We start from the raw sequence: 25,819 nt of genomic DNA on the forward strand, positions 1-25,819 counted from the left end.
ATTGGCTACGTTCGTAAAGCGTAGCTCACGCTGGTACTGAATGTGTTAACGATTCTAACGCGAAATTTATTCAATTACCTTTATATACCGACGTTTCGACACAGGTTTCACTGGTCATGGTCGCGGCCAACTAAAGTCTCAGCAAAATGTCAAAACAGAGATTTGTGCAACTACCCGACGAAAAGTGTATGAAAAAGTTTGGGGTAGACATCACATTTTCAAACCACCCACTACAGATAATGTTAATTATTGTCAATAGTCCGACACGCAACACTCACAATATCCACGCACACGTCCGAAGATAGATCCTAGAGGCTTTAACTTCTGTATCACTGGTTCCCAAGTTGGCGATAAGTTGAATCCATCCTCCCTATTAAAATTCCTGGGGTGTTTCTTGATTTCAATTGCTTCTCGCACAACTCGAGGATAATAATGGCGTTCATTGTGAGTGTTGCGTGTCGGACTATTGACAATAATTAACATTATGTGTGGTGGTTTGAAAATGTGATGTCTACCCCAAACTTTTTCATACACTTTTCGTCGGGTAGTTGCACAAATCTCTGTTTTGACATTTTGCTGAGACTTTAGTTGGCCGCGACCATGACCAGTGAAACCTGTGTCGAAACGTCGGTATATAAAGGTAATTGAATAAATTTCGCGTTAGACCCGTCTATAAATGTGAGTTAATATGTGTTCAAAACGCGAAGGTTTTAAATATTATATTGTGTTAACGATTGTCAATTAACACAACTGGTACTTACGTTTGAGGGTCTGCTCGATGGCCTGCAGTTTACCAGCCATGGCGGCTAACTCACGCTTGAAAATTACACGCTGTTTTTCCACTTGTTCTGATACTTGGCGGCTGAATTTGGACATCACCTAAAACAATTATTCAATTTGGACATTTTGGCTTTACTGCTATCTAAGAATTATGTTCTGACAAAGTTATCATTATCACACACTATATAATATATCGTCGTCAAAAGTCTATTTTTTAATTCGGTAGACTGAAATGACAGTTGATAGTATGAACATAAAATGTCATTTCATACTATGAAATGTCATTTTAGTCTACCGAATTAAAAAATAGACTTTAGTACCCACAACGCAAGCCTTATTGAGCTTAGGTACTGTGGGACTAGGTCGATCTGTGTCAAATAGTACTATAATATTTATTTATAACATATTTATAAATCCAAAGTGTTAAACATTGTTTTCTTGGATCATCAATTGATTGAAAAGAACCCTTTAGCGAATTGCCGTTGTTTGGAAGAGAACGTGCAAAAACCCACCACTTTGAAACCAGTCCAAAATCATTGGGTAAACCCCTATACCCTCTGCGTCACAAAGTGTTGATAATAATTGAATAGAATAGAATAGTTTTTTATTCGTAAACACACAGACGATACACATAATTACACAAAAAGAACATAACTAGTGAAAATAAAGTGTCACAAAATGGCCCCATCTCAGCATGTTGCTGGCGATTTCCAGCGCTGATCTTCCGATGAGACCATCAAGTGAGAAATAATCACGGACGGTAACAGACAAAAATAAAGAAAAAAACCGGCCAAGTGCGAGTCGGACTCGCGCACGGAGGGTTCCGCGCCATCAACAAAAAATAGAGCAAAACAAGCAAAAAAACGGTCACCCATCCAAGTACTGACCCCGCCCGACGTTGCTTAACTTCGGTCAAAAATCACGTTTGTTGTATGGGAGCCCCACTTAAGTCTTTATTTTATTCTGTTTTTAGTATTTGTTGTTATAGCGGCAACAGAAATACATCACCTGTGAAAATTTCAACTGTCTAGCTATCACGGTTCGTGAGATACAGCCTGGTGACAGACGGACGGACGGACGGACGGACGGACGGACGGACGGACGGACGGACGGACGGACGGACGGACGGACGGACGGACGGACGGACGGACGGACGGACGGACGGATGGACGGACGGACGGACGGACAGACGGATGGACGGACGGACGGACGGACGGACGGACGGACGGACGGATGGACGGACGGACGGACAGACGGACGGATGGACGGACGGATGGACGGACGGACGGACGGACGGACGGATGGACGGGCGGACGGACGGACGGACGGACGGATGGACGGACGGACGGACGGACGGACGGACGGATGGACGGACGGACGGACGGACGGACGGACGGACGGACGGACGGACAGCGGAGTCTTAGTAATAGGGTCCCGTTTTTACCCTTTGGGCACGGAACCCTAAAAATTGAGTGTACCTCTTGTTCCTTTCTCGCTAGCGCGGCCTGCATGACCTCCTGTTGGACTTCCATCTGTTTCTTGAGCTGTTCCTTCATCTGCCGCGCAGCCTCCGCATGCACCTCCAGGATCTGACGTCACAAGTTACATTAGAACAGAGTCACAGACAATCCAACCTCTAGACATAGCATAGTCGCGCTACCCCCTCTGCCACACATACGGTAGCGTTACTCCATCTTCGAGTCAATCCCGTGCCGTGATTGGTCCGTGTATTTGAACGGACCAATCACGGCACGGGATTCGCTCACCTCGTCCCCCCGCACCCCCGTATTTTTGGCAGCATCGGTTTCATTAAAGAATTGGCCTAAGCTCAGTCTAGAGGTTGGATTGTCAGTGAACAGAGTGAAGCGATGTATTACCAGAATATTGCTTCAGGATTTTGATATTAAGAATTATTCCATTTTCAACAGATAGGTTTAACCAACTCGGTTTGGTGGTAACTACTGGGAAAATATTCCCAGTAGCACAGAATAAGTAATAGTATTTTCGGGTTGTCTAATATGTTCTCACTGCTGAGGTGAAAAGTTTTGTGAACTACACGAGATCAAAGTTATTTACATCTCGTGCGCTTTTGAGTCCCTTACTACGCTCAAGATTCTAAATTAGATTCACTCGCTACGCTCGTGAATCTATTATTCGCTAGGTGCACGACTGGTGCTGCCCTCATTTTGGCAGACTTTCTACGTTAAATCTTATGGAGTAAAATTAGTTCAAGCGGCTGCCGCTAGTACTAATGGCGGACATTCCATAAGATTACCTGTGTTTGTGACGATCAGCGCCACTTCCCCCTCCACCGACTTCGCACCTTGCCAATAGAATCTTTCGCTTGCACGGGACTCAAAATAAGCACTCGAAGAAATATCAAACTTTGATCTCTTGTTGTACAAATAACTATATCATACAGAACGGACACGCACCGCCCCGCCCCGACTCGAATTACCTCGCCCGCGACAGGCCGCGACATGAATGTGTGCGTAAGTCGCTCTACTGAGATTCCGTCAGGATTCCGTCAGAAACTCAATGACGCGTGTACAGACGTGCCGCGCACACATATAAACGCAAATCATTTTTGATGTATGGCGTGTCCGCCCTGTGCCAGTAGTTACAAGTGGTAAAAAGTGGGAAAAAATACCCAGTAGTTATCAGTGGTAACAGCTTGGTGGTAACTAGTGGGAATAACCAGAGTTGTTTTAGAGAAGTCCATCTGATAAAGGAATAAGCAAGACTGTAACAATAGTAAAAATAAATTCAAAAGTGGATAAATTACTGTCTTGCGTGAATAGCATCGTTGGCAGAGGTTTCTGCTTGTAAATTAATGTAATAATAGTGTTGAATGGTGTGGACATATGAGTAAAATGTTATTATTTTCTCAATATTATTGACAGACTGCCACCCAACAGTGTGAATTAGAATAATATATAGCAAACATTTTAAAGGTGACAAACGGTTTGGTCCGACCGAAACCGACCCTTAATTTTGTATATTCCCTTATACTCTTATACATTAACCTTTTATCGGGCTGGGGGAGATATATTTCCAACATACGGCACTTCAAACTTGTGTTCTATTTCCAATGAGTAAGACTGACATTCAATTGTCATTTTTGAACTGTCAGCCTGATAAACGGTTAATGGAGACCTGCAACCTCATACAATAGACGATAAACTAGGTCCGAGCATGTTTGTGTTAATAAGTAATACCTTTTTATTGAATTCCTTGTCTTTCTCTAATTGTTCCTTTTTAATCATGTCCTCCACTTTAGCTTCGATTAACTTTTTCTCGTCGTGACCTGTTCAAAAGAAAAAAAACACATTAATAATAAATCATTTTTGGTACCTCCTAAGGCCCAGCCATACAAATGAAAAATCCAAAATTCGCCACTGAAATTTGAACCTAAAGTGTAAGAAATAGAGTTGATTTTGCGTTGTTGGAAATTTTAACGAAACAAAGCAAAAGCGACTCTGTTCCAATTGAATAGGATTTCATCGAACTGAAGCGGTACTATAGGTAGGACCTTGGGCCTTAGGAGGTTATAGACACATTATTAAACGATTTTTAGCGTAAGTTTTTGAGAACCGCTATTAAAAAAGCGGCCAAGTGCGAGTCGGACTCGCCCATGAAGGGTTCCGTAGCAGCAAGTAACATAATATAAAAGTTTAGGATTTATCACGTATTAAAAAAAACTACTTATCTCGTTCAATCAAACCAATTTTCGGTGGAAGTTTACATGGTAATGTAAATCATATATTTTGTTTAGTTTTATCATTCTCTTATTTTAGAACTTACAGGGGGGGGGACACATTTTAACACTTTGGAAGTGTCTCTCGCGCAAACTATTCAGTTTAGAAAAAAATGATATTAGAAACCTCAATATCATTTTTGAAGACCTATCCATAATGCGGTTTACAGAATACATCTACTCTACTTACCAAGTTTCAACAGTATAGTTCTTATAGTTTCGGAAAAAAGTGGCTGTGACATACGGACGGACGGACGGACAGACAGACAGACAGACATGACAAATCCATAAGGGTTCCGTTTTTTTCCATTTGGCTACGGAACCCTAAAAATACTGTCTACATCTGTACATGTATGTAGTGCATAATTGTTTTCCATCGTATTTTCTCGTCTTGCTACTTCAGTCAACCTCAGTACTTTGTGTACCGAGACTGACTGAAACAGCAAGATACGTTCGTACGTTTTCGTGAAAATACGATGGAAAATAATTCATGCACTACATCTGTAGTATACTTACATTCGATAGCTCGGTTCATTTTGAGTTCCCTGACTGTCTGCAGTTCGGCGATTTCATTTTGAAGATACGCCACCTGAAAAGAAGCTTCGATTTTGAACTCTAATTCAATACAGTTAAGGCGAAAGTGGAGGACCCGCGCGAAATCGACTTATCATTCAAACATAGTCCTCATTATTCTCTCTAGATATTAACATCAGGGATGTTACGGAGCTCCGTTTCCGTTAAGTCGGAACTTCCGTTTGGTATTACACATCCGTTTCTGTTCCGGTTCCGTTACTTTTGAAACGGAAGTTATATCGGATGACGACCGGTCTGGCCTAGTGGGTAGTGACCCTGCCTATGAAGCCGATGGTCCCGGGTTCGAATCCTGGTAAGGGCATTTATTTGTATGATGATACAGATATTTGTTCCTGAGTCATGGTTGTTTTCTATGTATATAAGTATTTATATATATTATATATATCGTTGTCTGAGTACCCACAATACAAGCCTTCTTGAGCTTACCGTGGGGCTTAGTCAATTTGTGTAAGAATGTCCCTATAATATTTATTTATTTATTTATTTATTTATGTCAATGCTTAGCGCGGCAGCGGGACATGAGCGGTGTACATCAAAAACAAACAGGTTTATACCAGTCATTCGCTCATAGCCCCGCTTGCCACGTGCTGCAGTAATTAGATGTTCTGGTATATCCGTGTTTTTGAATTTAAAGTACCTATTCGTATGTGTTGTGTTGTGTAATGTATACCTACTGATAGTACTGACTCAGGCTCCGGTTCTGGTTCCGATTCCGTTTTCGGTTCCGATTCCGTTTCTGGTTCCGATAAACTAAATTTAAAACATCCGGTTCCGCTTTCGGTTCCGATAAAACCACATCCGTTACATCCCTGATTAACATTATTGAAAATATTTTGACACAATTGGTTGTTATGAACCATAGCTATGCCCCTACGTTTTGATTTATTAGAATTTTAATTATTATAAGAGTAAGGAGAAATTAAAAAATCTAATCTATAGGAGCGAATCGCTAAAATCGAAAGTCCAACGCAGCTAGGGGCATAGCTATAGTAAATGTACATCAAATTATGTATTTAAAAATATTTTCTATACCTAATGTCAATATCCAAACTTCGGGTTTGTAGGATGTGTCATTTCTGTACGGTAGTACTATTATTTTTATTTTCTTCTGTGGTTTTGACAGCCCTAAATAGCCGAAAGGGATAGTGCCATACATTAGCAAGGGACAACATAATTCGTCCCTGAATCGCTGTCAAACTTTGGTTTTGTAGGAAGTATATTTCTTCTGTTTGTATACTCGTACCATGAACCGAGTATTTTAACTGGACCAGGCATAAGGGGTGGGGAAATGACCGAACGGGATAGTCTTATGTATATTTCAGTAGGTGTAACAGCGAAAGCGCTATTATTGTTTGTCCTTGTCACAGTCTCACATATTTTTTATTCCCCACCATAAATTAGTATGGATTATGGTGGGCAACAAATAAATTCGACCAATCATAGCGTCGCATTGCGTATGTTTTGTCCCTCACGGAGGCACGCGTATACCACTTCTATAGGATCCTACCCCATAGACTAGGAATCCTCTAGACTGAGTTTAGAGCAATTATTTCATGAAACCGATGCTGCCAAAAATACGGGGGTGCGGGGGGACGAGGCGAGCGAGTCCCGTGCCGTGATTGGTCCGTTCAAAGACACGGACCAATCACGGCACGGGATTGACTTGAAGATGGAGTAAAACTACCGTATAAGTGGCAGAGGGGGTAGCGTTACTATGCTCAGTCTAGAGGATTCCTAGTCTATGTCCTACCCTCTATGACTCGTACTGACCTGTCGCAGCGTGTACAAGAGCAGCAGATCAGTGTCTCCGCGTACGTCCAACTTGCGCGCGCTCAGGTCCAAAGACACGGACCAATCACGGCACGGGATTGACTCGAAGATGGAGTAAAACTACCGTATAAGTGGCAGTAGCGTTACTATGCTCAGTCTAGAGGATTCCTAGTCTATGTCCTAACCTCTATGACTCGTACTGACCTGTCGCAGCGTGTACAAGAGCAGCAGATCGGTGTCACCGCGTACGTCCAACTTGCGCGCGCTCAGGTCCAAGCCGGGGAACAACGCTTGTAGCTCACGCTTGTACGTCTGCCGCGCGTGTTCTACCTGTAACCAGAATAACACCTTTAATATCATCCTATAATTACAAACAGCAACACTTAACTGTTCATCGGTGGACCTTATGCCTTTTGTAATAAGGTTTACGAACTGTCAGTGTCAGTGTAGACGATGGTACAATAGGGATGATGACAGTGTACCATGACACATGTTGAATTTTATAACAAAATCTAGTAAAATAGCAAACGAGCAATTTATCACAATAATGTGGATATTAAAATAAAGTATTGAAAAATTACATAAATACAGGACCTGACAGTTTCAAAATTTAAGTTTTTTTAACTTTCTTTTAACAAAAACGATAAAAGTAAGGGTACCATTCGATTCCTTACATTTCATCCAAAAAAATATTGTACAGCAACTATATACATAAACGCAATATTTCACCGACAAAAACGCAATTTTCTTGTTTTGTCCATACTACAAGATGGGCTCCCAGAGACCTTGACGTCACGTTCCCTTGCCGTTTTGTATAGGGCGTTTCGCGAGTGAAGTGCGACTGCCGGCCTTTAACTACAATTTCTAACTTTTGTGTTACTTTAATGCAATGGGTCCCATATAGACATTTGATCCCAAAAACAAACCCGATCGATTGATACCATAAATGAAATTTAGTCATGTAGCCTATTCACGCTGTCGAAAAAATGGTCCAAATCATTCAAAACTGTTATGTTAGCCATTATGATAACCGCTGTATGGTGGTACCTTTTCCCAGTACTTGTCGCTGAGTACCGCCTTCTCTTTCTCCTCGTTAAAATTGGCCTCGACGCGGGACAGATCTTCGCGGAACTGCTTCAGGTACCGCTTGGTGGACGCTATGGATTCCGGAGGCGCTTTCACCCCGGCTTTCAGCATACGGTCTATGGTCTCTGGAAATTTGGAACATCAATAATTCATAATTCTTTATTGCAACCATGGTACAGTACAGGGATGTTGCGAACATCCGCATCCGCAACCGCGGAACATCCGCATTATTTTCAACATCCGCATCCGCATCCGCATAAAATCGATGCGGAGCTTATGCGGATGCGGATGTTGAACAAGTCGGTACAGGAACGTCTTAGCGGCGGCGTAAGTGCTAGGTAATTTCGTCATTACCTATAACGAAATCGTCTAGATCCAGAAAAGTCGGCGAAGTTACTGTTTATTAAATATAACGCACCTATATTCTTGCTCAAATACTAAACGTTTGGTTTTTATAATAAAAAAATACTAAAAATGTAATATTTGACGTTTTCTAAGTACCTAATCTTGACATCCGCATCCGCATCCGCATCCGCGGATGTGAGTCTTTAAAAATCCGCATCCGCATCCGCATCCGCGGATGTCAAAAAATCTGCATCCGCAACAACCCTGGTACAGTATAGATGTCAGAATAAATGTACAATGTCTCACATGGACCCTGTAAGGGCACAGCATCATAGCTTACTTCTAACTAATGACATATTATTATAGTATTTTTTGTATTGTATGTAGCAAAATTATTACATTGTATCTAAAAAACAAGTTATGAAACAGTTCTTGTAATTATACACGAGATCACTAATAAATATACATATTAACATAAATTAATTAATGTACAATATTAATTAAAATAAAATTCAATCTTTATTTATAATTTAGGTAAGTATTTATAACTAAGCATAGAAGGTGTCTGTAACATTGTCATCGAAAAAATCCTTTAAGTCGTAGTAACATTTATTTATTAGAAAGTCTTTCAACATTTTATTAAATTTTTTGTCATATGTTTGAGCTTTGATGTCATCTTTAAGGTGATTATATATTTTAACTAATAGTCACAGACAATCCAACCTCTAGACATAGCATAGTCGCGCTACCCCCTCTGCCACACATACGGTAGCGTTACTCCATCTTCGAGTCAATCCCGTGCCGTGATTGGTCCGTGTCTTTGAACGGACCAATCACGGCACGGGATTCGCTCACCTCGTCCCCCCGCACCCCCGTATTTTTGGCAGCATCGGTTTCATGAAATAATTGGCCTAAGCTCAGTCTAGAGGTTGGATTGTCAGTGTCAATAGTACATTATTGTCGAGGTTCGGAAGTAGCTACTTGCTGGCTCAGGATTCGTTTTAAACGGACGACCTTAGGAGTCAGTTTCATTGAATCCGAAGCCAGCAAGTAGCCTTCCAGCCGAGTCATATATAGTGCTTTTCTCAAAAATGGTGCAAGAAATATAAATATTTTACAGAAGCAACGTTCTAATTTTCACAGAAAAAAGTAAAACCATTAAAAAGATTTGCTTTGTCGCCTTTAAAAAAAAAGAAGTGTATCTAGACTGCAATGTTTTTAACTTTTTAATTTTTTGACTGACCATAAACTACGCACTCGACCAATTTTTTAACCGGCAACGTCAACTTTGCCGTCCATTTTTGAGATAAGGACCAGGGACAGGAACAGGGATGACACATGTTGAATTTTATAACAAAATCTAGTAAAACACATAGAAAATGAGCAATTTATCACAATAATGTGGATAATAAAATAAAATACGGAAATTTTACAAAAATTACAGGACCTGAAAGTTTCAAAATTTAAGTTTTTTTTAAACTTCCAAAAACGATAAAAGAAAGGGTAAATTTTACAAAAATTACAGGACCTGAAAGTTTCAAAATTTAAGTTTTTTTTAAACTTCCAAAAACGATAAAAGAAAGGGTACCTACCATTCGATTCCTTATATTTTATCCAAAAAAATATTGTATAGGAACTATATACATAAACGCAATATTAAAGAGGTTAAAGAAGCTATGGTTATCTACCCTAGTAGCACGGTCGCATTTTTATCGTTTATCACCATGCCTGTCACGTTCTAACAAGTATGTAAGTGCGAAAGTGACGGGCATAGTGATAGTCGATAAAAACGACGGCCGTGCTGAGCCCGCTGATCTGACTGATTAATTTGTCTATATTTCTATTGTATAGTTGCTTTATATCTTTCTAATCCTTTCCAATTTTTAGGGTTCCGTACCCAAAGGGTAAAAACGGGACCCTATACTAAGACTCCGCTGTCCGTCCGTCCGTCCGTCTGTCACCAGGCTGTATCTCACGAACCGTGATAGCTAGACAGTTGAAATTTTCATAGATGATGTATTTCTGTTGCCGCTATAACAACAAATACTAAAAACAGAATAAAATAAAGATTTAAGTGGGGCTCCCATACAACAAACGTGATTTTTGACCGAAGTTAAGCAACGTCGGGCGGGGTCAGTACTTGGATGGGTGACCGTTTTTTGCTTGTTATTTTTTGTTGATGGTGCGGAACCCTCCGTGCGCGAGTCCAACTCGCACTTGGCCGATTTTTTTTTGTGTATTTTCCTCATTCCTTTTTGTGTAATATATGTATGTTTATCCTATAAATTTTGTATGTATTTATATCCTTTATCTTTCTGGTACCTTGTTGTACATTTTGCTGTATTTGTCACCCTCTTTTCACTTTCTCCCCTCATCTACTCAAAGGTTAACTGGAAGAGATCCCTCAAAGGGATAAGTTCGCCTTTGTACTTCTTACTAATTATATGTTATTTTTAATGTCTTTTTGTACAATAAAGAGTTTACTACTACTACTACTGAAAACATACACTCACCAATAGCACAGCGGGCCTTAGCGCAAGCGGTCTTAGCTGTAGTCTCAGTTGTCTTGAGATCGTTCTGCGCGGACTGCAGATTATTGAACAACGTGTTGCTCAAGTCCTCGATGGGGCTTTCCACGATCTGTAATAAAAACAACACTACTATATACATATAATCACGCCTATTTCCCGGAGGGATAGGCAGAGACCACGGATTTCCATTTGTTACCATCCTGACCACAGAACATATTAAAGAGGTTAGAATGGCTATCGCGCGCAGTTAGTATCGGAACCGGTGTCGCCGCTCGTCCCTCTCCACATTTACTAACACTCGCGCAACGGTAGTAAAAACTAGCTAGCGCCTTGTGTGCGTGGTGAATACCTTTAGACAGATTTGATGTCTGGCTTCTTAATCTGAACGTTATTGTGGCGCAAAAAGGCATGTTTACTTCGTTTTTCGGTCAGCGCGGGCGAGTAGCATGCGAGCGTTTGCTCAAAACCGCGGCAACACGTACCCTGCTCGCATCGCCATTCTAACCTTAATACTTGTTCAGCAGATGTTTTCGTGCATCTCTTGTTCAAGTTCTACGAGGTCCATATTGATTTCCTACCTTATGTCTTTGCGTTAAGATTCACAGTCAATTGACTTACCTTATACAACGCCTTGTTATATCTCTCAGCGTGTTTCACCGCTTGTTTATAGTTGTCTACAGCAATACGAGTGTTTTCGTGCATGTCTTGTTCAAGTTCTACGAGGTCCATGTTGATTTGCGACCTTATGTCTTTGCGTTAAGATTCACAGTCAATTGACTTACCTTATACAACGCCTTGTTATATCTCTCAGCGTGTTTCACCGCTTGTTTATAATTGTCTACAGCAATACGAGTGTTTTCGTGCATGTCTTGTTCAAGTTCTACGAGGTCCATGTTGATTTGCTACCTTATGTCTTTGCGTTAAGATTCACAGTCAATTGACTTACCTTATACAACGCCTTGTTATATCTCTCAGCGTGTTTCACCGCTTGTTTATAGTTGTCTACAGCAATACGAGTGTTTTCGTGCATGTCTTGTTCAAGTTCTACGAGGTCCTTGGTGATCTCGATCTTCAACGGTGGCTGTGGGTCGCCTTTGTCCGATTGGATGAGGATTGCTGGAGGAAAACACATATATTGTTATCGCAGTTGAAAAAAACCGGCCAACTGCGAGTCGGACTCGCGTTCCAAGGGTTCCGTCCAAGTCCGACTCACGCTTGACTGCACATTTCTAATAGGTTTTCCTGTCATCTATAGGTAAAGAACTATTTTGTGTATTTTTTTCAAAATTTTAGACCCAGTAGCTTCGGAGATAAAGGGGGGGATGGTTGGACAGACAGACAGACAGACGCACGAGTGATCCTATAAGGGTTTAGTTTTTTCCTTTTGAGGTACGGAACCTTAAAAACTAATTTAGGACGCGGCAAATTGACCGCCGAATATTGGGCAAAAATGTTATTTTTGTTACGGATACAAACAGGTTTTTTTTTATTATATGTATAGGTACATTGTCTAGAATTTTTTTTTTACATTGCCTCTTTTTATGAAGGATTATAGACAGATAATCTAATCATGAACCCATTTTATTAAGTAAACTATATATCTTGTAATTACTAGTCTTATATCGACCGGAATATGAACCGTGATTACCTTTACATTGTTTTCGAGCTCCCAATATAAAAATATCGAAATATCGAAGGTAATCACGGTTCATATCCCGGTCGATATACGAGTAAGTCTAGTGAAACTAACCGTGAATCATTTGAAAACTGTTATCATGTAATTAGTTAATGTCGTTTAAATGTCCAGTTTTAGACGTTTAAGGGCCACTTGCACAATCTCGCTGACCCGGGGTTAAGCGGTTAAACCATTAACCCAGTGTCAAACTGTACTGGTGACCATGGTAACTCCAGGTTTAACAGGTTAACCCTGGGTTAGAGGAATGGTGCAAGTGGCGCTTAGTGAACACTTACCTGGCTGGTTTACCTCGGGGGCGACTATTTTCGGTTCCTCGTAGTACAGGGGTTCGAACGCCGGCGGAGGCACTGTTAAGTTAGTAATGAATGATGTGCTATTTTACTATGTTCATGTAAAATTAATAAGAGTACAACCACACAAACACATTATGATCTCATGCATACACATTAATTTTCGTTTAAATATATTTACAGTACCCCTAGTGTAAATTTCATTGCGTTAAGTTTCCAAAACGTCCCGCTTGGCGCGCTGTTCAAAATCCTATACAAAAATAGACATGACGCGAACGCTCGTCACGCTATTGAATGAAATGTACACTAGAGGTTTAGTTTACGACTAAACCGTGTTTAATATTAAAGAGCACAAGACTTAGCTAAAACAGAAAATAAATGAGGGCGCCACTTTCTACGTAACTGTCACATTTTTGTCGTAAAATGCTTAAACATGGCAACAATAGGGAGTATTACTGCAATGTTTTGCCGCCAGAGAGCAGCACTAGCGACTTTAGTTTACCATAGAGTTACTTATACATACTGTACCTTAAACTGTTTTTGACAAGTTTTCACAGACAATCAAATATCACATTGATGCATCAAGGCGGTTTGTTTACAAAGGGCCTACCGGGAAACGCGAAATCGAAACTCGGCTATCTGCCTCTTTATCGCTCGAAAATGCAAGTGATAGAGAGGTTAGATAACAAAATTTCGACCTCTCGTTTGCGGTAGACCCTTAGATTGTGGGAGTGGCGCCCCCTACGCAGAGTTTTGCGTAATATTGCCTATTTAGTATGGATTTTTTTTTAGTTCCATTTTATTTGTTTTCTACTATTTTATATCGCACTATACTTTGCTGAATGTTTATATATCTCTCAAGAATGTTAGATATACGCACATGGATAATTTTTGGGACCGAGGTTTATCTTGGCTTCCGCCTCAAATTCCTTGTCGGTCTTCTTTCTGACCTCGATGGGGATCACGCCTTCCTGCAAAAACAAAATTAAATAAGGAAATGGGTTAATCAACTTTTTCATGTCACACGTTGCTATGGTTACGGTCTCCTGAGTCACTCTTAAAATTCTAGGTTTCTCGTATTTAAATGAACCAAACTTGCATTTTATGGTAGTTATAAGACCTTTCCATAATGGGACATCTACTGGGCATGTTAGTAGAACATGGTACAGCAGTTCTTCTAACAATCTATGCTATTATTGTCTCCTCGCTGATGGGACAGAATAACAATAAGAAATAGTTGATTGACCCAAATAAGCTTTGGTAAGCTAAGACAGCCCCATGTGCAGAGCGTGCATGGAAGAGGAAACGACAAAACACATTCTCGTAGACTGCAAACAGGTAGCAGGCAGACAAGACACACAGACACAGACCAGGGGTGTTGCGAATATCCGTATCCGCATCCGCAACCGCGGAACTTCCGCATTATTTTCAACATCCGCATCCGCATCCGCATCCGCATAAAATCGATGCAGATTTAATGCGGATGCGGATGTGGAACAGATCGGTACAGGAACGTCTTAGCATCGGCGTCAGTGCTAGACTGCTAGGTAATTTAGTCATTAACCAAAAAACCTATTAGAAATGAGCAGTCAAGCGTGAGTGGGACTTAATGTACGGAACCCTTGGAATGCGAGTCCGACTCGCACTTGGCCGGTTTTTTGAAATAAAAATTACTAAAATGTAATATTTGACGTTTTTTATGGTACTATCTTGACATCCGCATCCGCATCCGCATCCGCGGATGTGAGCCTTTAAAAATCCGCATCCGCATCCGCATCCGCGGATGTCAAAAAATCGGCATCCGCAACATCCCTGACACAGACAGACACAGACAGGCAGACAAGTAGGCAACAGTAGGGGAGACAGGTAGGCAAGTATGATCATCTTCCTCGCGTTGTCCCGGCATTTTGCCACGGCTCATGGGAGCCTGGGGTCCGCTTGGCAACTAATCCCAGTAATTGGCGTGGGCACTAGTTTTACGAAAGCGACTGCCATCTGACCTTCCAACCCAGAGGGTAAACTAGGCCCGTATTGGGATTAGTCCGGTTTCCTCACGATGTTTTCCTTCACCGAAAAGCGACTGGTAAATATCAAATGATATTTCGTACATAAGTTCCGAAAAACTCATTGGTACGAGCCGGGGTTTGAACCCGCGACCTCCGGATTGCAAGTCGCACGCTCTTACCGCTAGGCCACCAGCGCTTCCTACAGGTAGGCAAGTATACAGGAGCAAATACCTAGGGACTCCGTGCACACTAAAAGAGGCATTTAGGCTTAAAACTTTGCTAGACTTTGTGGAGGAGCTGGGGTGGTTAGAGTAGCGCTACCTCGTTTCACGCAAAATAGGCACAATGGTTGTTGATTTGCGGAAAAATTCCAGAAGCACTAACTAAGCTTTGGTTCTAATCTACTAGTAATTGTAATTACATATATTAATTTGATTTATCAGGGAAGCGCTGGTGGCCTAGCGGTAAGAGCGTGTGACTTTCAATCCGGAGGTCGCGGGCTCGAACCCCGGCTCGTACCAATGAGTTTTTCGAACTTATGTACGAAATATCAATTGATATTCACCAGTCGCTTTTCGGTGAAGGAATACATCGTGAGGAAACCGGACTAATCCCAACAAGGCCTAGTTTACCCTCTGGGTTGGAAGGTCAGATGGCAGTCGCTTTCGTAAAAACTAGTGCCTACGCCAATTACTGGGATTAGTTGCCAAGCGGACCCCAGGCTCCCATGAGCCGTGGCAAAATGCCGGGACAACGCGAGGAAGATGATATTAATTTGATTTATCAACTTTAACTTCAACTCGTCCTTTGACGTAGGCCTCCTCCATAGCTTTCCATTTGTTCCTTTCTTTTGCTGTTAGCATCCATTTACCTCCTATTCTTGTTAAATCATTCGACCATCAAAACTTTTGTGGGCCACTCTTTCTTTTATTATACGTATATCTAGGGCACCACTCTACAAGGTCTCTTGTCCACTTATCCCGGGTTTCTCTCATCTTACGGCCTGTCCAGCGCCATTTTTGTTCTTTTATTAGGGTTCCGTACCCAAAGGGTAAAAACGGGACCCTATTACTAAGACTCCGCTGTCCGTCCGTCCGTCCGTCTGTCACCAGGCTGTATCTCACGAACCGTGATAGCTAGACAGTTGAAATTTTCACAGATGATGTATTTCTGTTGCCGCTATAACAACAAATACTAAAAACAGAATAAAATAAAGATTTAAGTGGGGCTCCCATACAACAAACGTGATTTTAGACCGAAGTTAAGCAACGTCGGGCGGGGTCAGTACTTGGATGGGTGACCGTTTTTTTGCTTGTTTTGCTCTATTTTTTGTTGATGGTGCGGAACCCTCCGTGCGCGAGTCCGGCTCGCACTTGGCCGGTTTTTTATTAATTTAGTTATTGTTTTTGTTTTTGATTTTGCTTTGATTATGGACAATTTGATTTGAATCTACTAGTACTGCTACCTAACTATAAATACCCTGGCTCAGTAAAGAGGATGTTAGTTTCCATTGAACTATTATTACTAACGTATAGGGAGCGTGCGTAACTACAGGGGGCAGCACAGGAGCCGTCAGATTTTTGTCACGATGCGTAAATGTGAAGTTTATGCTTCCGATGTAGCTCACAAGATGGCAGAACCTTCTATGCACAAGAAAACGTACGAGAACGGTAGATGGCTGCACTTGCTTTGGCAATGTACTGTAAGTGTTTATGCTTCCGATTCAAGCCACAAGATAGCAGGCCCTCCAACGAGCATGGTCCCTATAGAACCGGCACAGAGAACCAGTATTTTGCCCCATGAGTTGATGTTGTTTTGACATCAAACCATAGAAGCGAAGCTCACGTGTTTTAATCACTCGCGCGACATCTAACATGTCGCGCGAGTGATTAAGACACGTGAGTTAAACCGTAAAATTAGCTTAACTAGCTACATAGTGTTTTTTTTCTTATATGCCACATTGGGCTTATACTTAGAACCCGTAGGGGCACCCTACAGGTAGTAGAGTGAATGTCTTACAAGTAGTTAAAGTATTTTTAGATTTACCTTCCCGAACATCAGGTGGCCGAGTGAGGTGCTGGCATTGTTGAAGGTATTAACAGCGCTCTTCCAATAGGTTGTATTTTCTTGGTACACTAGTGCGATAAAGTCGTTAGCTATAGGCATATTGCTTTCCAGCCAGTTGCGGGCTTCGGGGCTGCTCCTGAAAAGAAAACAACTGTTTAATAGTATAGCACACAGAAAAAGCGGCCAAGTGCGAGTCGGACTCGCCCATGAAGGGTTCCGTATTTAGGCGATTTATGACGTATTAAAAAAAACTACTTACTAGACCTCGTTCAAACCAATTTTCGGTGGAAGTTTACATGGTAATGTACATTATATATTTTTTTTTAGTTTTATTATTCTGTTATTTTAGAAGTTACAGGGGGGGGACACATATTTTACCACTTTGGAAGTGTCTCTCGCGCAAACTATTCAGTTTAGAAAAAAATGATATTAGAAACCTCAATATCATTTTTGAAGACCTATCCATAGATACCCCACCCGTATGGGTTTGATGAAAAAAAATTTTTGAGTTTCAGTTCTAAATATGGTTAACCCCAAAAATTTATTGTTTTTTTTTTCTATTTTTGTGTGAAAATCTTAATGCGGTTCACAGAATACATCTACTTACCAAGTTTCAACAGTATAGTTTCTATAGTTTCGGAGAAAAGTGACTGTGACATACGGACAGACAGACAGACAGACAGACATGACGAATCTATAAGGGTTCCGTTTTTTGCCATTTGGCTACGGAACCCTAAAAACCTCGAACAATATGGGAGAATGAACTCAAACTCACAGCGGGCCAGAAATGGAGAAGAGTGGCCCACGACAGACCCCAAAAGAGCTAGAGGAGGCCTTTGCCAAGCGGCACACTGAGCTTAGAGACATACTTTAACCCCTCGTTTCCCAGGACCTCTCAAATCCATGCAATTCCGACTCATATAGGAGCCACTGGGATCTGAGAGGTTAACTCAGAACAAAAGGGCTTAATAGAATAGAATAGAATAGAATAATAGAATGGTATAGTACAGCGAGCTGCAAATATTAATTGCATGAACACAATATTATGAATTTAGTGTCCATGCAATTTTGGGGCTGAATGTACGATCAATGCCCCAACTTAATTACGCACGTCGCCATACTAAATGTATAGAAAAGTGGATACTTATATGTTAGGGAACCGACTATAGTGGCCATCAAAAATATCGGAGGGGCCAAGGTGTTCAAAAATATCTGAACACGCACTTTAACTCCTTGACAATAGAGACGTGGTCAGATATTTGTGAGCACCTTGGCGGGTCCGATAAATCTGATGGCTGCTGGACATGTATGGAATAAACTTCGTGTAAATTATCCACTGTAGAATCTTATTTGCCTGTTTGGCTATATGCACTTCATCTACAGTGAGGACGCTAAGCAAAAACAAAATCGTACATTGACCCACCATTTCGATCTCTATCTCACGTGCATAAGTATATTGCTGTCCTGCTCGCACCGTAGAATAGAATTGACCGCTAGCATCATTACTTTGGCATACAGAGAGTGATCCATTCTTATTCTTCACACACACACACACAAACACATACATACACTACACTACACAAATACACTACAATACACTACACTAAAGGGGCCCACTGACTACCAGTCCGCCGGACGGTATCGGCCTGTCAGTTGTTCGGAACTGTCAAATTTTTGTTCTAACTGACAGGCCGATATCATCCGGCGGACTGGTAAATCAGTTGGCCCCTTAACACACTAACCGCAACTTAATACACTACATATGCCTCACTCTATTTAAAGTAACGGCGGACTGGTAAATCAGTTGGCCCCTTAACACACTAACACGCAACTTAAATTAAATACACTACATATGCTTCACTCTAGAGTAACCTACTTGGCATAGACAACGGCGCCCCCAGTGAGCAGAATAGCCCCAAGTGTGCCATACAGCAGCTTCCGACTCTTGGGCGGAGTGGTTGGCTGCGGGCAGTTCTCCGGGGGGTTGGTACCCTGTGACCGCCGCTGGCGCATGAGCACCAGGGCGGCGCAGGTGCCGTCCAGCTGCTTGCGTACCTGAAATTTGTCAATAATAAAGATTAACCGCAAATTGATTACTTGAACACAATACAATTTGCCAAGATCAGTTTTTTGTACTACTGTGTGGTTTGTGTGTTATGTCACAGAATAAATAATAGTACTAGGTACAGAAGATTCACTCTCTAAAAAAAAGCGTCTGTTACGATCAGCACAGATATGGCCGCTAGGTGGCGACAGCGCCACGCGCTTATGGCTAGCCACCAAAATTGGTGTGGAACGGATGTACTTTTAGCTACCTGTAGCAAAGCGACGAAATCGCGGAGTGAGCCACGCCTGGTTATGTGTGTGTGTTTTGTTTATTTATGTAATACCAATATAAAGAACATTTACTTAACTGGGGAAATGTGCCTAGTTGGAACACTCTTCAAACCCAATGAAGGATTTCAAAGATGGTAATTGGGTTTTTTATAGGTCAATAGGCGACCCACTAGGCAATTTCCTCACAAGGTGGTTTATTCTGTGTAGATCTGCCTAATTCTTAAGCTAATTTTATCTTATGTACCTAATATATCTTTTCATATTTTGTCCTGACTAGCATTTTACTTAATAAGGTACATCACTATTTATTCCTCATGCCCAAAAATCCTAGTGTAATTTTATCAGAATACTTAATTTCTGAAAACGGTTGCAACATAAATGAATAGTATAGTCGACATAAACCGCGCCAGTAATCAAACTTACCAACTTATTGGGTTGGTAAGCCGGTCAGGTCACCTGGCCAAGTGACATCACGAAGTTGGTGCCATTGCCATCAATTGCAGTGTTTAGGTTATTTACGAAAATGACGTTTACGGTTGTTATGTAAGCCAAAACAATATCCAAATTGGACTCTCCAAAGATATCATCAATAAGGAAGCTCAAGTTCTGGATAATGATGCCGATATCAATGTAAATCGTCAATGCGAACGCGAAAACATAGGCAAAACAAGGTTCCGTAAATCAATAAATTATGCCAATTTTATGAACTATAAAGAAGAGTTTAGGATTTTCTACATGATAAACAATAAAATACGCATAATTACATACCAATACCAACTTTGCGTTGGCTAAATGGTTCGTAAATTTGTACATTTTCGGCTTGAATCTCTTCCACTGCAGCTGTCAAAAATCAGAGACTAGAGAAAAGACACCATAGACTTGATAGACTAAGTAATATAGCTTCGAGGTGCATGGCCAAAATTTTCTAGCCTTGGTTTGAATCCTTTGTAATCGACTGATTATTTTCTGAAAACTGTAAAAATAGGTCATTATTGTATATCACCAAGTGCAAGTGGAAACTTAAATCGAAATACAAAAGGCACGAATGAACAATACGAAATCACAATAGGCTAAAAACCTCGTATTCTAAAATGACAGTTTGCTTTGCCGGATACAAATGTCAAATGTCAAATAATACATCTATGGTTTCGACCGACTACAGAATCGAGAATAATATTGGATGGACTAGTTAAATTTTGTAGAAAATCATGCTTCGTACTCTAATATCAGGTATGATTTAACTTACGTTTATTGCAATTTAGGTTAAAGACTGTAATGAGCTTTAAATCTTGTAAATAAGCCCTGTAAAAACTAATATTTTGTGTTACGTTTGACGGCTTTGAGGTTAATTTTGTCTTTTCAGCTGCTCGATGTATACGGCCTCTTGCGTTGCAACAATGCAAAGCTGCCAGGATTACGAGAGATGTGCGAAGTTTCACAACTCTTCACAGACAAGTTTACAATGTTCCAGCCTGCAAGTCTTTGACCAATAACAGTCAAATTCTCGAAATCGCCAACAATATATCCCCAATGCCCGTGCGTACTGTAACAAAATTCAGTCTTAAAAGGGGTAAGAGGAAAACTGTAAAGGCAGCTGTTAAGAGGTTCTTCAGACTGCACTGGGGTATTTGGATCAGGCCAATGATCGGTAGACATAAGAAGTTGTGGAAGAAATCACCACCACAGCGGAGACGTTTGCGCCAGCATGTCTTTACAAATGGTACACAAACTAAATTGCTGGACAAGATGGTTACCAAGTATTGGAAAAAGCCAAAGTACTATGTTGAGGATCCGTATACACCATACCATACAAGGGATGAATTTGATGCCACTAGAAGAAAGCCAGTAGTTAGAACTTGAATACTAAGTACTGATGTGCAAAATTATTTGTACTAGAAAACAATATTTCTTTAAAATACCTAGCTTTGTTTTAAAATAAAGAAAATTTAAATTCAATGAATGTTTTGAATAGTTTCTTTATTGCTGCTGCTTTTGTCCACCTATCAGGTATAGCATAGCTTCCTAGATCGTATAAACCCCAAATATCACTTATTACGTACCAACGCCGTCCGGTCTCTAGAACCGAACCAGAATAAGATACTAAGGGAAATTCGATAATAAATCGGAATGCTAAAAGTGAAAACAGCATAACACGTTCCGTTTTTAATTTAATTTACAAAAACTAGATTGACATTTGAAATGTTCACGTAGAACGGAATGTTCTGCAAGCTGTCATGAAAAGATCATTCAAATACTAATTTTAAATACCACAACTTGCACTAGATTATTATTACTTAAATAAAACTAAGTTTGGTTGCTATATATAATTTCGTGAAAAAAGGGAAATGCTTCATCTGAGTAATAATACTTATTCCAGTTTATGTAAAACATATCTAAAAAATTACCGAAATATATGTAAATGAGAAATAAAAATGTAAGCGCGTTCGAAAACCATAATCACGGAAGGGGCGCCGTAAAAAATAAAAACAACTCTGTTTATTAGTATTTTTTATCTTATTACTTTAATCTAAAGTAATCATAACTGTATTCAGCATCCAATTGAACAGTTATTTCACTCTGTACTTAACGGCTGGCGTCAACCGGCTGTTACGTAACAATTAAAAACCTTCATCCTAGTTAAAAACATAACCATTCTGTTTACGTAATTCCGTGAATAAATTGACCTTGGCCATGGCTGGAAATGCGTTGCTGGGCCGTAGTGCTACGTTGTTGTCGCGGACTGCGTTATCATCAATAAAAAGTCACTTTTTACCCAGAGAAACAGTCAATAGTGCTTCGGCAGCAACCGGCATCAGACATTTGTCAGTAACTCCCGCCACCAACATGAAACTCGTTCAGTTTTCGCAGAATTCCAATTCAGAAGTAAGGGTGGGGTTTTTGGAAGGAGATAATGTTGTGGATATAAATAAATTGAACTCCAGTTTATCCTCTACCCTCTTGGGTATTTTGCAGAGTGGTGATATTGAAAAAGTGAAACAGTAAGTATTGTATTTTTTCACTATTTTTATTATAAGTACAGTGTACAGACGAAAGTAAACCTTGTGTAGTTGCTATTAAAGTGTAGTTTTCAAGATAGCTTAATACTCTTTTAACAGGAAACAGTTCATTTACTTCAATAGTTTCATTACATGAACTTCAGTGCTTACTTAAATAAGCCTAAATGCATGAATTAAAGATTTATATTTTTATTTATTGTAAGATAATTTTATTTCAAAGAGTAAGGTAGTAAAACAGACACTGTGGCACTTTTGGTGCGAAAGAAACACACTAAAATATACATCTGTGTTTCTCTGGTTTCATCCCGGTTTTGGGCCTGCCCAGTGTAAATGTGTGTTTAGGTTTTACATGGATAATTTTACATCTACCATCAAGGCAATTCCTAAAAAATAATTATCTTTTGGACTTAAAATAGTTATCTGAGAGCTCCATGTAAACAAAAGCTATTTGTCCCAATCATGTTGGATGATGGCAGCTTTATCTTTGAAACAATTTTTTTGTATAAAGTAGATTTAATATTCTTCTGAAACCCTGCTCAAAGTACCTTAAAGTTTAGTGACTTGACAATTTAAATGAGTTAATCACTTTAATCAGTCAATCAGTCATTTAAATTTCTACCTTAACACATATAAAATAAAGTCATTATTTACAAAATTCCACCCAATTACATGATACTTGTAATATTAACCCTATTATCATTGCAATAAGGTAGGAAATCAAATAGATAAACAACATGTTATGCACTCAAACTAAAAATAATAGCATTATATCTATATTTATGTAGTATTCTTGTTATCTATGTCACTTTTATCAAGAAATATTTATCTACTCTATAAGCAAATGTTGATTTTATCAATGTTTCTGTAATATTGAGACATGTATTTTAGTTTTTATACTACATACATTTAAAACATTGTAAGACCCAGCCCGTGGGGTATTGGTGAGGGCTATCGACGGAAACGCTGATGCAGTGGTGAAGGTATTTATTTTCTTCGAGGACACAAAGAGTCGGTCTTACAAATTATGTCACCGTGTTTTCGTGACGGTGGTCAGGAGCAGAAGGAAGAGCAGTTCAGTTACAAAATTGGAGAAAATGGTGTCTAAGTTGGCAGCAGTGGATCGCGCGGCCAATCAGGGGTGGCTTCTGTAGGAAACCAGGCCCTGATTGGTCCCGCGAATCGAAGTTTGCACAGATAGGAACAAATTGCTTAGGTAATGGGTACAATTAGGTAATGACTTGAAATGAGATAAATAAATGAGATAAAAACTAAAAAGTGTGGCGCTGGCACAGTGGCGCCACAACATCTTTGTTACCTTGAAAGTTTAGTCCTGCAACTCCTACAATACTTAATGGAATTTGATCCTGTAATCACCAATACCATCAATCATAATGTGTTTTGTAGTTTTAATACCTCCTGAGACTCAGAAACAGTTGTTTTGTTTTTGAATTTGGAACTCTTTGTTATTCAACCAAAGTTCAAAATATGTAGATTGTGGAATTTGTACAAAAATGTATACATGTAAATAAATGTATGTGTGTGTGTGTGTAAATGTATGTATGTATGGTCTCAGGAGGTTAAAATATATCTTTTATAATATTATGTGTATGCTAGTTTTAATCCCTTTTAAGGTATTTATCTATGGGCCACTAGTTGCCTGAAATAAAGATTTTTTATATCATTTCATAGATTTTACATACCTACCTCATAATTTGGGCGGCAATGCAATATTATGGTACCATAGGCCCCGTGCATGAACTATAGGCGGCAGCACAGGAGCTGTCAGATTTTTTGGCGCGGGGCGTAAATGTGTCGTTTATGCTTCCGATGAAGCCCACAAGATGGCAGAACCTAATATGCACAAGGAAACGTACCGACGAGAACGGTAGATGGTAGCACTTGCTTTGGCAATGTACATGTGCACATATGTTTCCGATTCAAGCCACAAGGTGGCAGACCCTCCAACGCGCATGGTCCCTATATTAAGTAACCATAGGACTCTGTGATAAAAATGATAAAACTGTGACACCTCATTGTATTTTGGTTTGTTAGAATTGTCTTGATGAGTATTTGTTGACTGTTAAAAGAAAAGTACAGTCAGCGATAAAAGCTTGAAAGAAAAATATTTTTTTTGACATAAAACTTTTCAATTTCAGGCTAAAGTCAACAAAGGAAGCCTCAATTCCGTTGTCATCAGTTAACCTCGAGGCACCCATTACTGGCATGGACAAAGTTCTTTGCATAGGTATGTATCATACACAATACAACAGTACATCCCAACTGTCAAAAATATTGCCAGAAAACTATGTTGAATTGTGCCTTTAAACTTGTCTATCTAGTTCTAGATTGTCCTAATCGGTTAATTACTTTTTGAGGTAGATGACAAAATATTATACAAAAAATCTTTTTACTTTTCAAGGCCAAAAGTCACAATCATGATAACTTCAGTCACCTTATTTATCTTAGGTACCTGATTATATGAGATAGATCTTCAGAATATTGATAGAGCTGCCTTAAAAAAATTTTTAGATAACAGCAGGATAACAATAAAGATATATGTAGGTATCAAGTTATCAAAAAAACACTTGAGAAAAAAGATTACTAAGATACTTAAAGTACTGCCTAATATAATAGCTGCAAATTAGACAGCTGAATCAGATGGCCCTGTGTCAAAGGTTAATGGGGTTGGCCGGTCGAAGTATTTAGCAAATGGCGCCATCATAGCTTGCCCTGTCAATCCCTAGAATTATGACAGATTTTAGTTTTTTTAATGCCCTGGATGCCGGCCCTCATAGAAAAAGGGGCAAGTTGACTCAGTTGGAACCCCATTCCAATGACGTTTGACATCATTACGATTTTCTTCACGTTTTTTATTTTATTTATGATATCTGTAACAAAAAGGAAATTCTTTAGATCTAAATCAATGATGAGGCCTGGGGAGCGCGTGGATTTGTCTTTCTTTTTCTTTTATGGAGATTGTAGATGATCCATATTTACTAGACTCTAAAAATTATACTATACCTATTTATTTCTATTATTTATACCATTGGTTTGAACTAGGGCTTAATTATAAGGACCACTGCGAACAACACAAGCTGACCCCCCCTACCGTTCCCATGATGTTCTGCAAATTTTCCAGCTGTGTCATCGGCCCTAAAGACGCCTTGAAGATAAGATGCATTGCTGAGGTTATTTTCGCGTTGTTTACCTATATCAGTGGTCGGCAACCTTTAGCAGCCAAGGGCCACATAGTAGTTAACGAAGTAGACGTAGTAAGTAGTAAATAAATAAAAAATAAAATAAAAAGCCTTTTTATTCCAGCTCATACTTAACTAACTAAAGTTTACAAACTAAGGTTACTTCTGTTATCTATTTATACAATTTATACAATACAATTTATTCCTTATATTTTTACTATATTTTTATTTGAATGAGCGGACCTCCTCGTGAGTAAAGGCCTCTCCCAGTTTGCGCCAACTCTCTCTGTCTTGAGCCTTGGTGTGCCAGTTGCTAGAGACGTGGTTTGTTATGTCATCTATCCAT

The 25,819-nt window shown here is 39.9% G+C and overlaps 3 protein-coding genes across 3 annotated transcripts in view; 2 read left to right on the forward strand and 1 right to left on the reverse strand.

Moving 5' to 3' along the window:
* LOC134657545 (MICOS complex subunit Mic60-like) overlaps nucleotides 1–20,616 on the reverse strand; it is a 37,139-nt gene extending 16,523 nt beyond the window's left edge. Inside the window, exons 1-14 of the mRNA XM_063513121.1 lie at nucleotides 20,506–20,616; nucleotides 20,028–20,225; nucleotides 18,799–18,977; nucleotides 16,902–17,058; nucleotides 13,730–13,820; nucleotides 12,835–12,906; nucleotides 11,810–11,979; nucleotides 10,846–10,972; nucleotides 7,949–8,112; nucleotides 7,106–7,231; nucleotides 5,054–5,126; nucleotides 3,999–4,087; nucleotides 2,259–2,369; nucleotides 762–879 (exon numbers count right to left, since the gene is read on the reverse strand). Coding sequence (XP_063369191.1) covers nucleotides 762–879; nucleotides 2,259–2,369; nucleotides 3,999–4,087; nucleotides 5,054–5,126; nucleotides 7,106–7,231; nucleotides 7,949–8,112; nucleotides 10,846–10,972; nucleotides 11,810–11,979; nucleotides 12,835–12,906; nucleotides 13,730–13,820; nucleotides 16,902–17,058; nucleotides 18,799–18,977; nucleotides 20,028–20,072 — 1,522 coding nt within the window. The 5' untranslated portion in view covers nucleotides 20,073–20,225; nucleotides 20,506–20,616. The remainder of the gene's footprint in view (nucleotides 1–761; nucleotides 880–2,258; nucleotides 2,370–3,998; nucleotides 4,088–5,053; nucleotides 5,127–7,105; nucleotides 7,232–7,948; nucleotides 8,113–10,845; nucleotides 10,973–11,809; nucleotides 11,980–12,834; nucleotides 12,907–13,729; nucleotides 13,821–16,901; nucleotides 17,059–18,798; nucleotides 18,978–20,027; nucleotides 20,226–20,505) is intronic.
* Nucleotides 20,417–21,146, forward strand: LOC134657518 (large ribosomal subunit protein bL35m). The gene is made up of 2 exons (XM_063513093.1): nucleotides 20,417–20,489; nucleotides 20,623–21,146. Exons 1-2 carry the CDS (start codon nucleotides 20,468–20,470, stop codon nucleotides 21,117–21,119), a joined length of 519 nt encoding a protein of 172 aa, XP_063369163.1. The 5' UTR covers nucleotides 20,417–20,467; the 3' UTR covers nucleotides 21,120–21,146.
* A 613-nt stretch (nucleotides 21,147–21,759) lies between these two features.
* Nucleotides 21,760–25,819, forward strand: part of LOC134657575 (fumarylacetoacetate hydrolase domain-containing protein 2) — a 29,115-nt gene continuing 25,055 nt past the window's right edge. The window contains exons 1-2 of the mRNA XM_063513152.1: nucleotides 21,760–22,258; nucleotides 24,433–24,521. Coding sequence (XP_063369222.1) covers nucleotides 21,951–22,258; nucleotides 24,433–24,521 — 397 coding nt within the window. The 5' untranslated portion in view covers nucleotides 21,760–21,950. The remainder of the gene's footprint in view (nucleotides 22,259–24,432; nucleotides 24,522–25,819) is intronic.

The sequence above is a fragment of the Cydia amplana genome, chromosome 20 (genome assembly GCF_948474715.1).
Source record: "Cydia amplana chromosome 20, ilCydAmpl1.1, whole genome shotgun sequence".
NCBI lineage: Eukaryota > Metazoa > Arthropoda > Insecta > Lepidoptera > Tortricidae > Cydia > Cydia amplana.

Bases quoted from the DNA above. Each gene is read 5' to 3' on its own strand.
- LOC134657518 (XM_063513093.1), top strand. From the start codon at position 20,468: ATGCTTCGTACTCTAATATCAG. The intron at 20,490-20,622 runs GTATGATTTAAC...TTGTCTTTTCAG, and splicing joins GCTTCGTACTCTAATATCAG to CTGCTCGATGTATACGGCCT.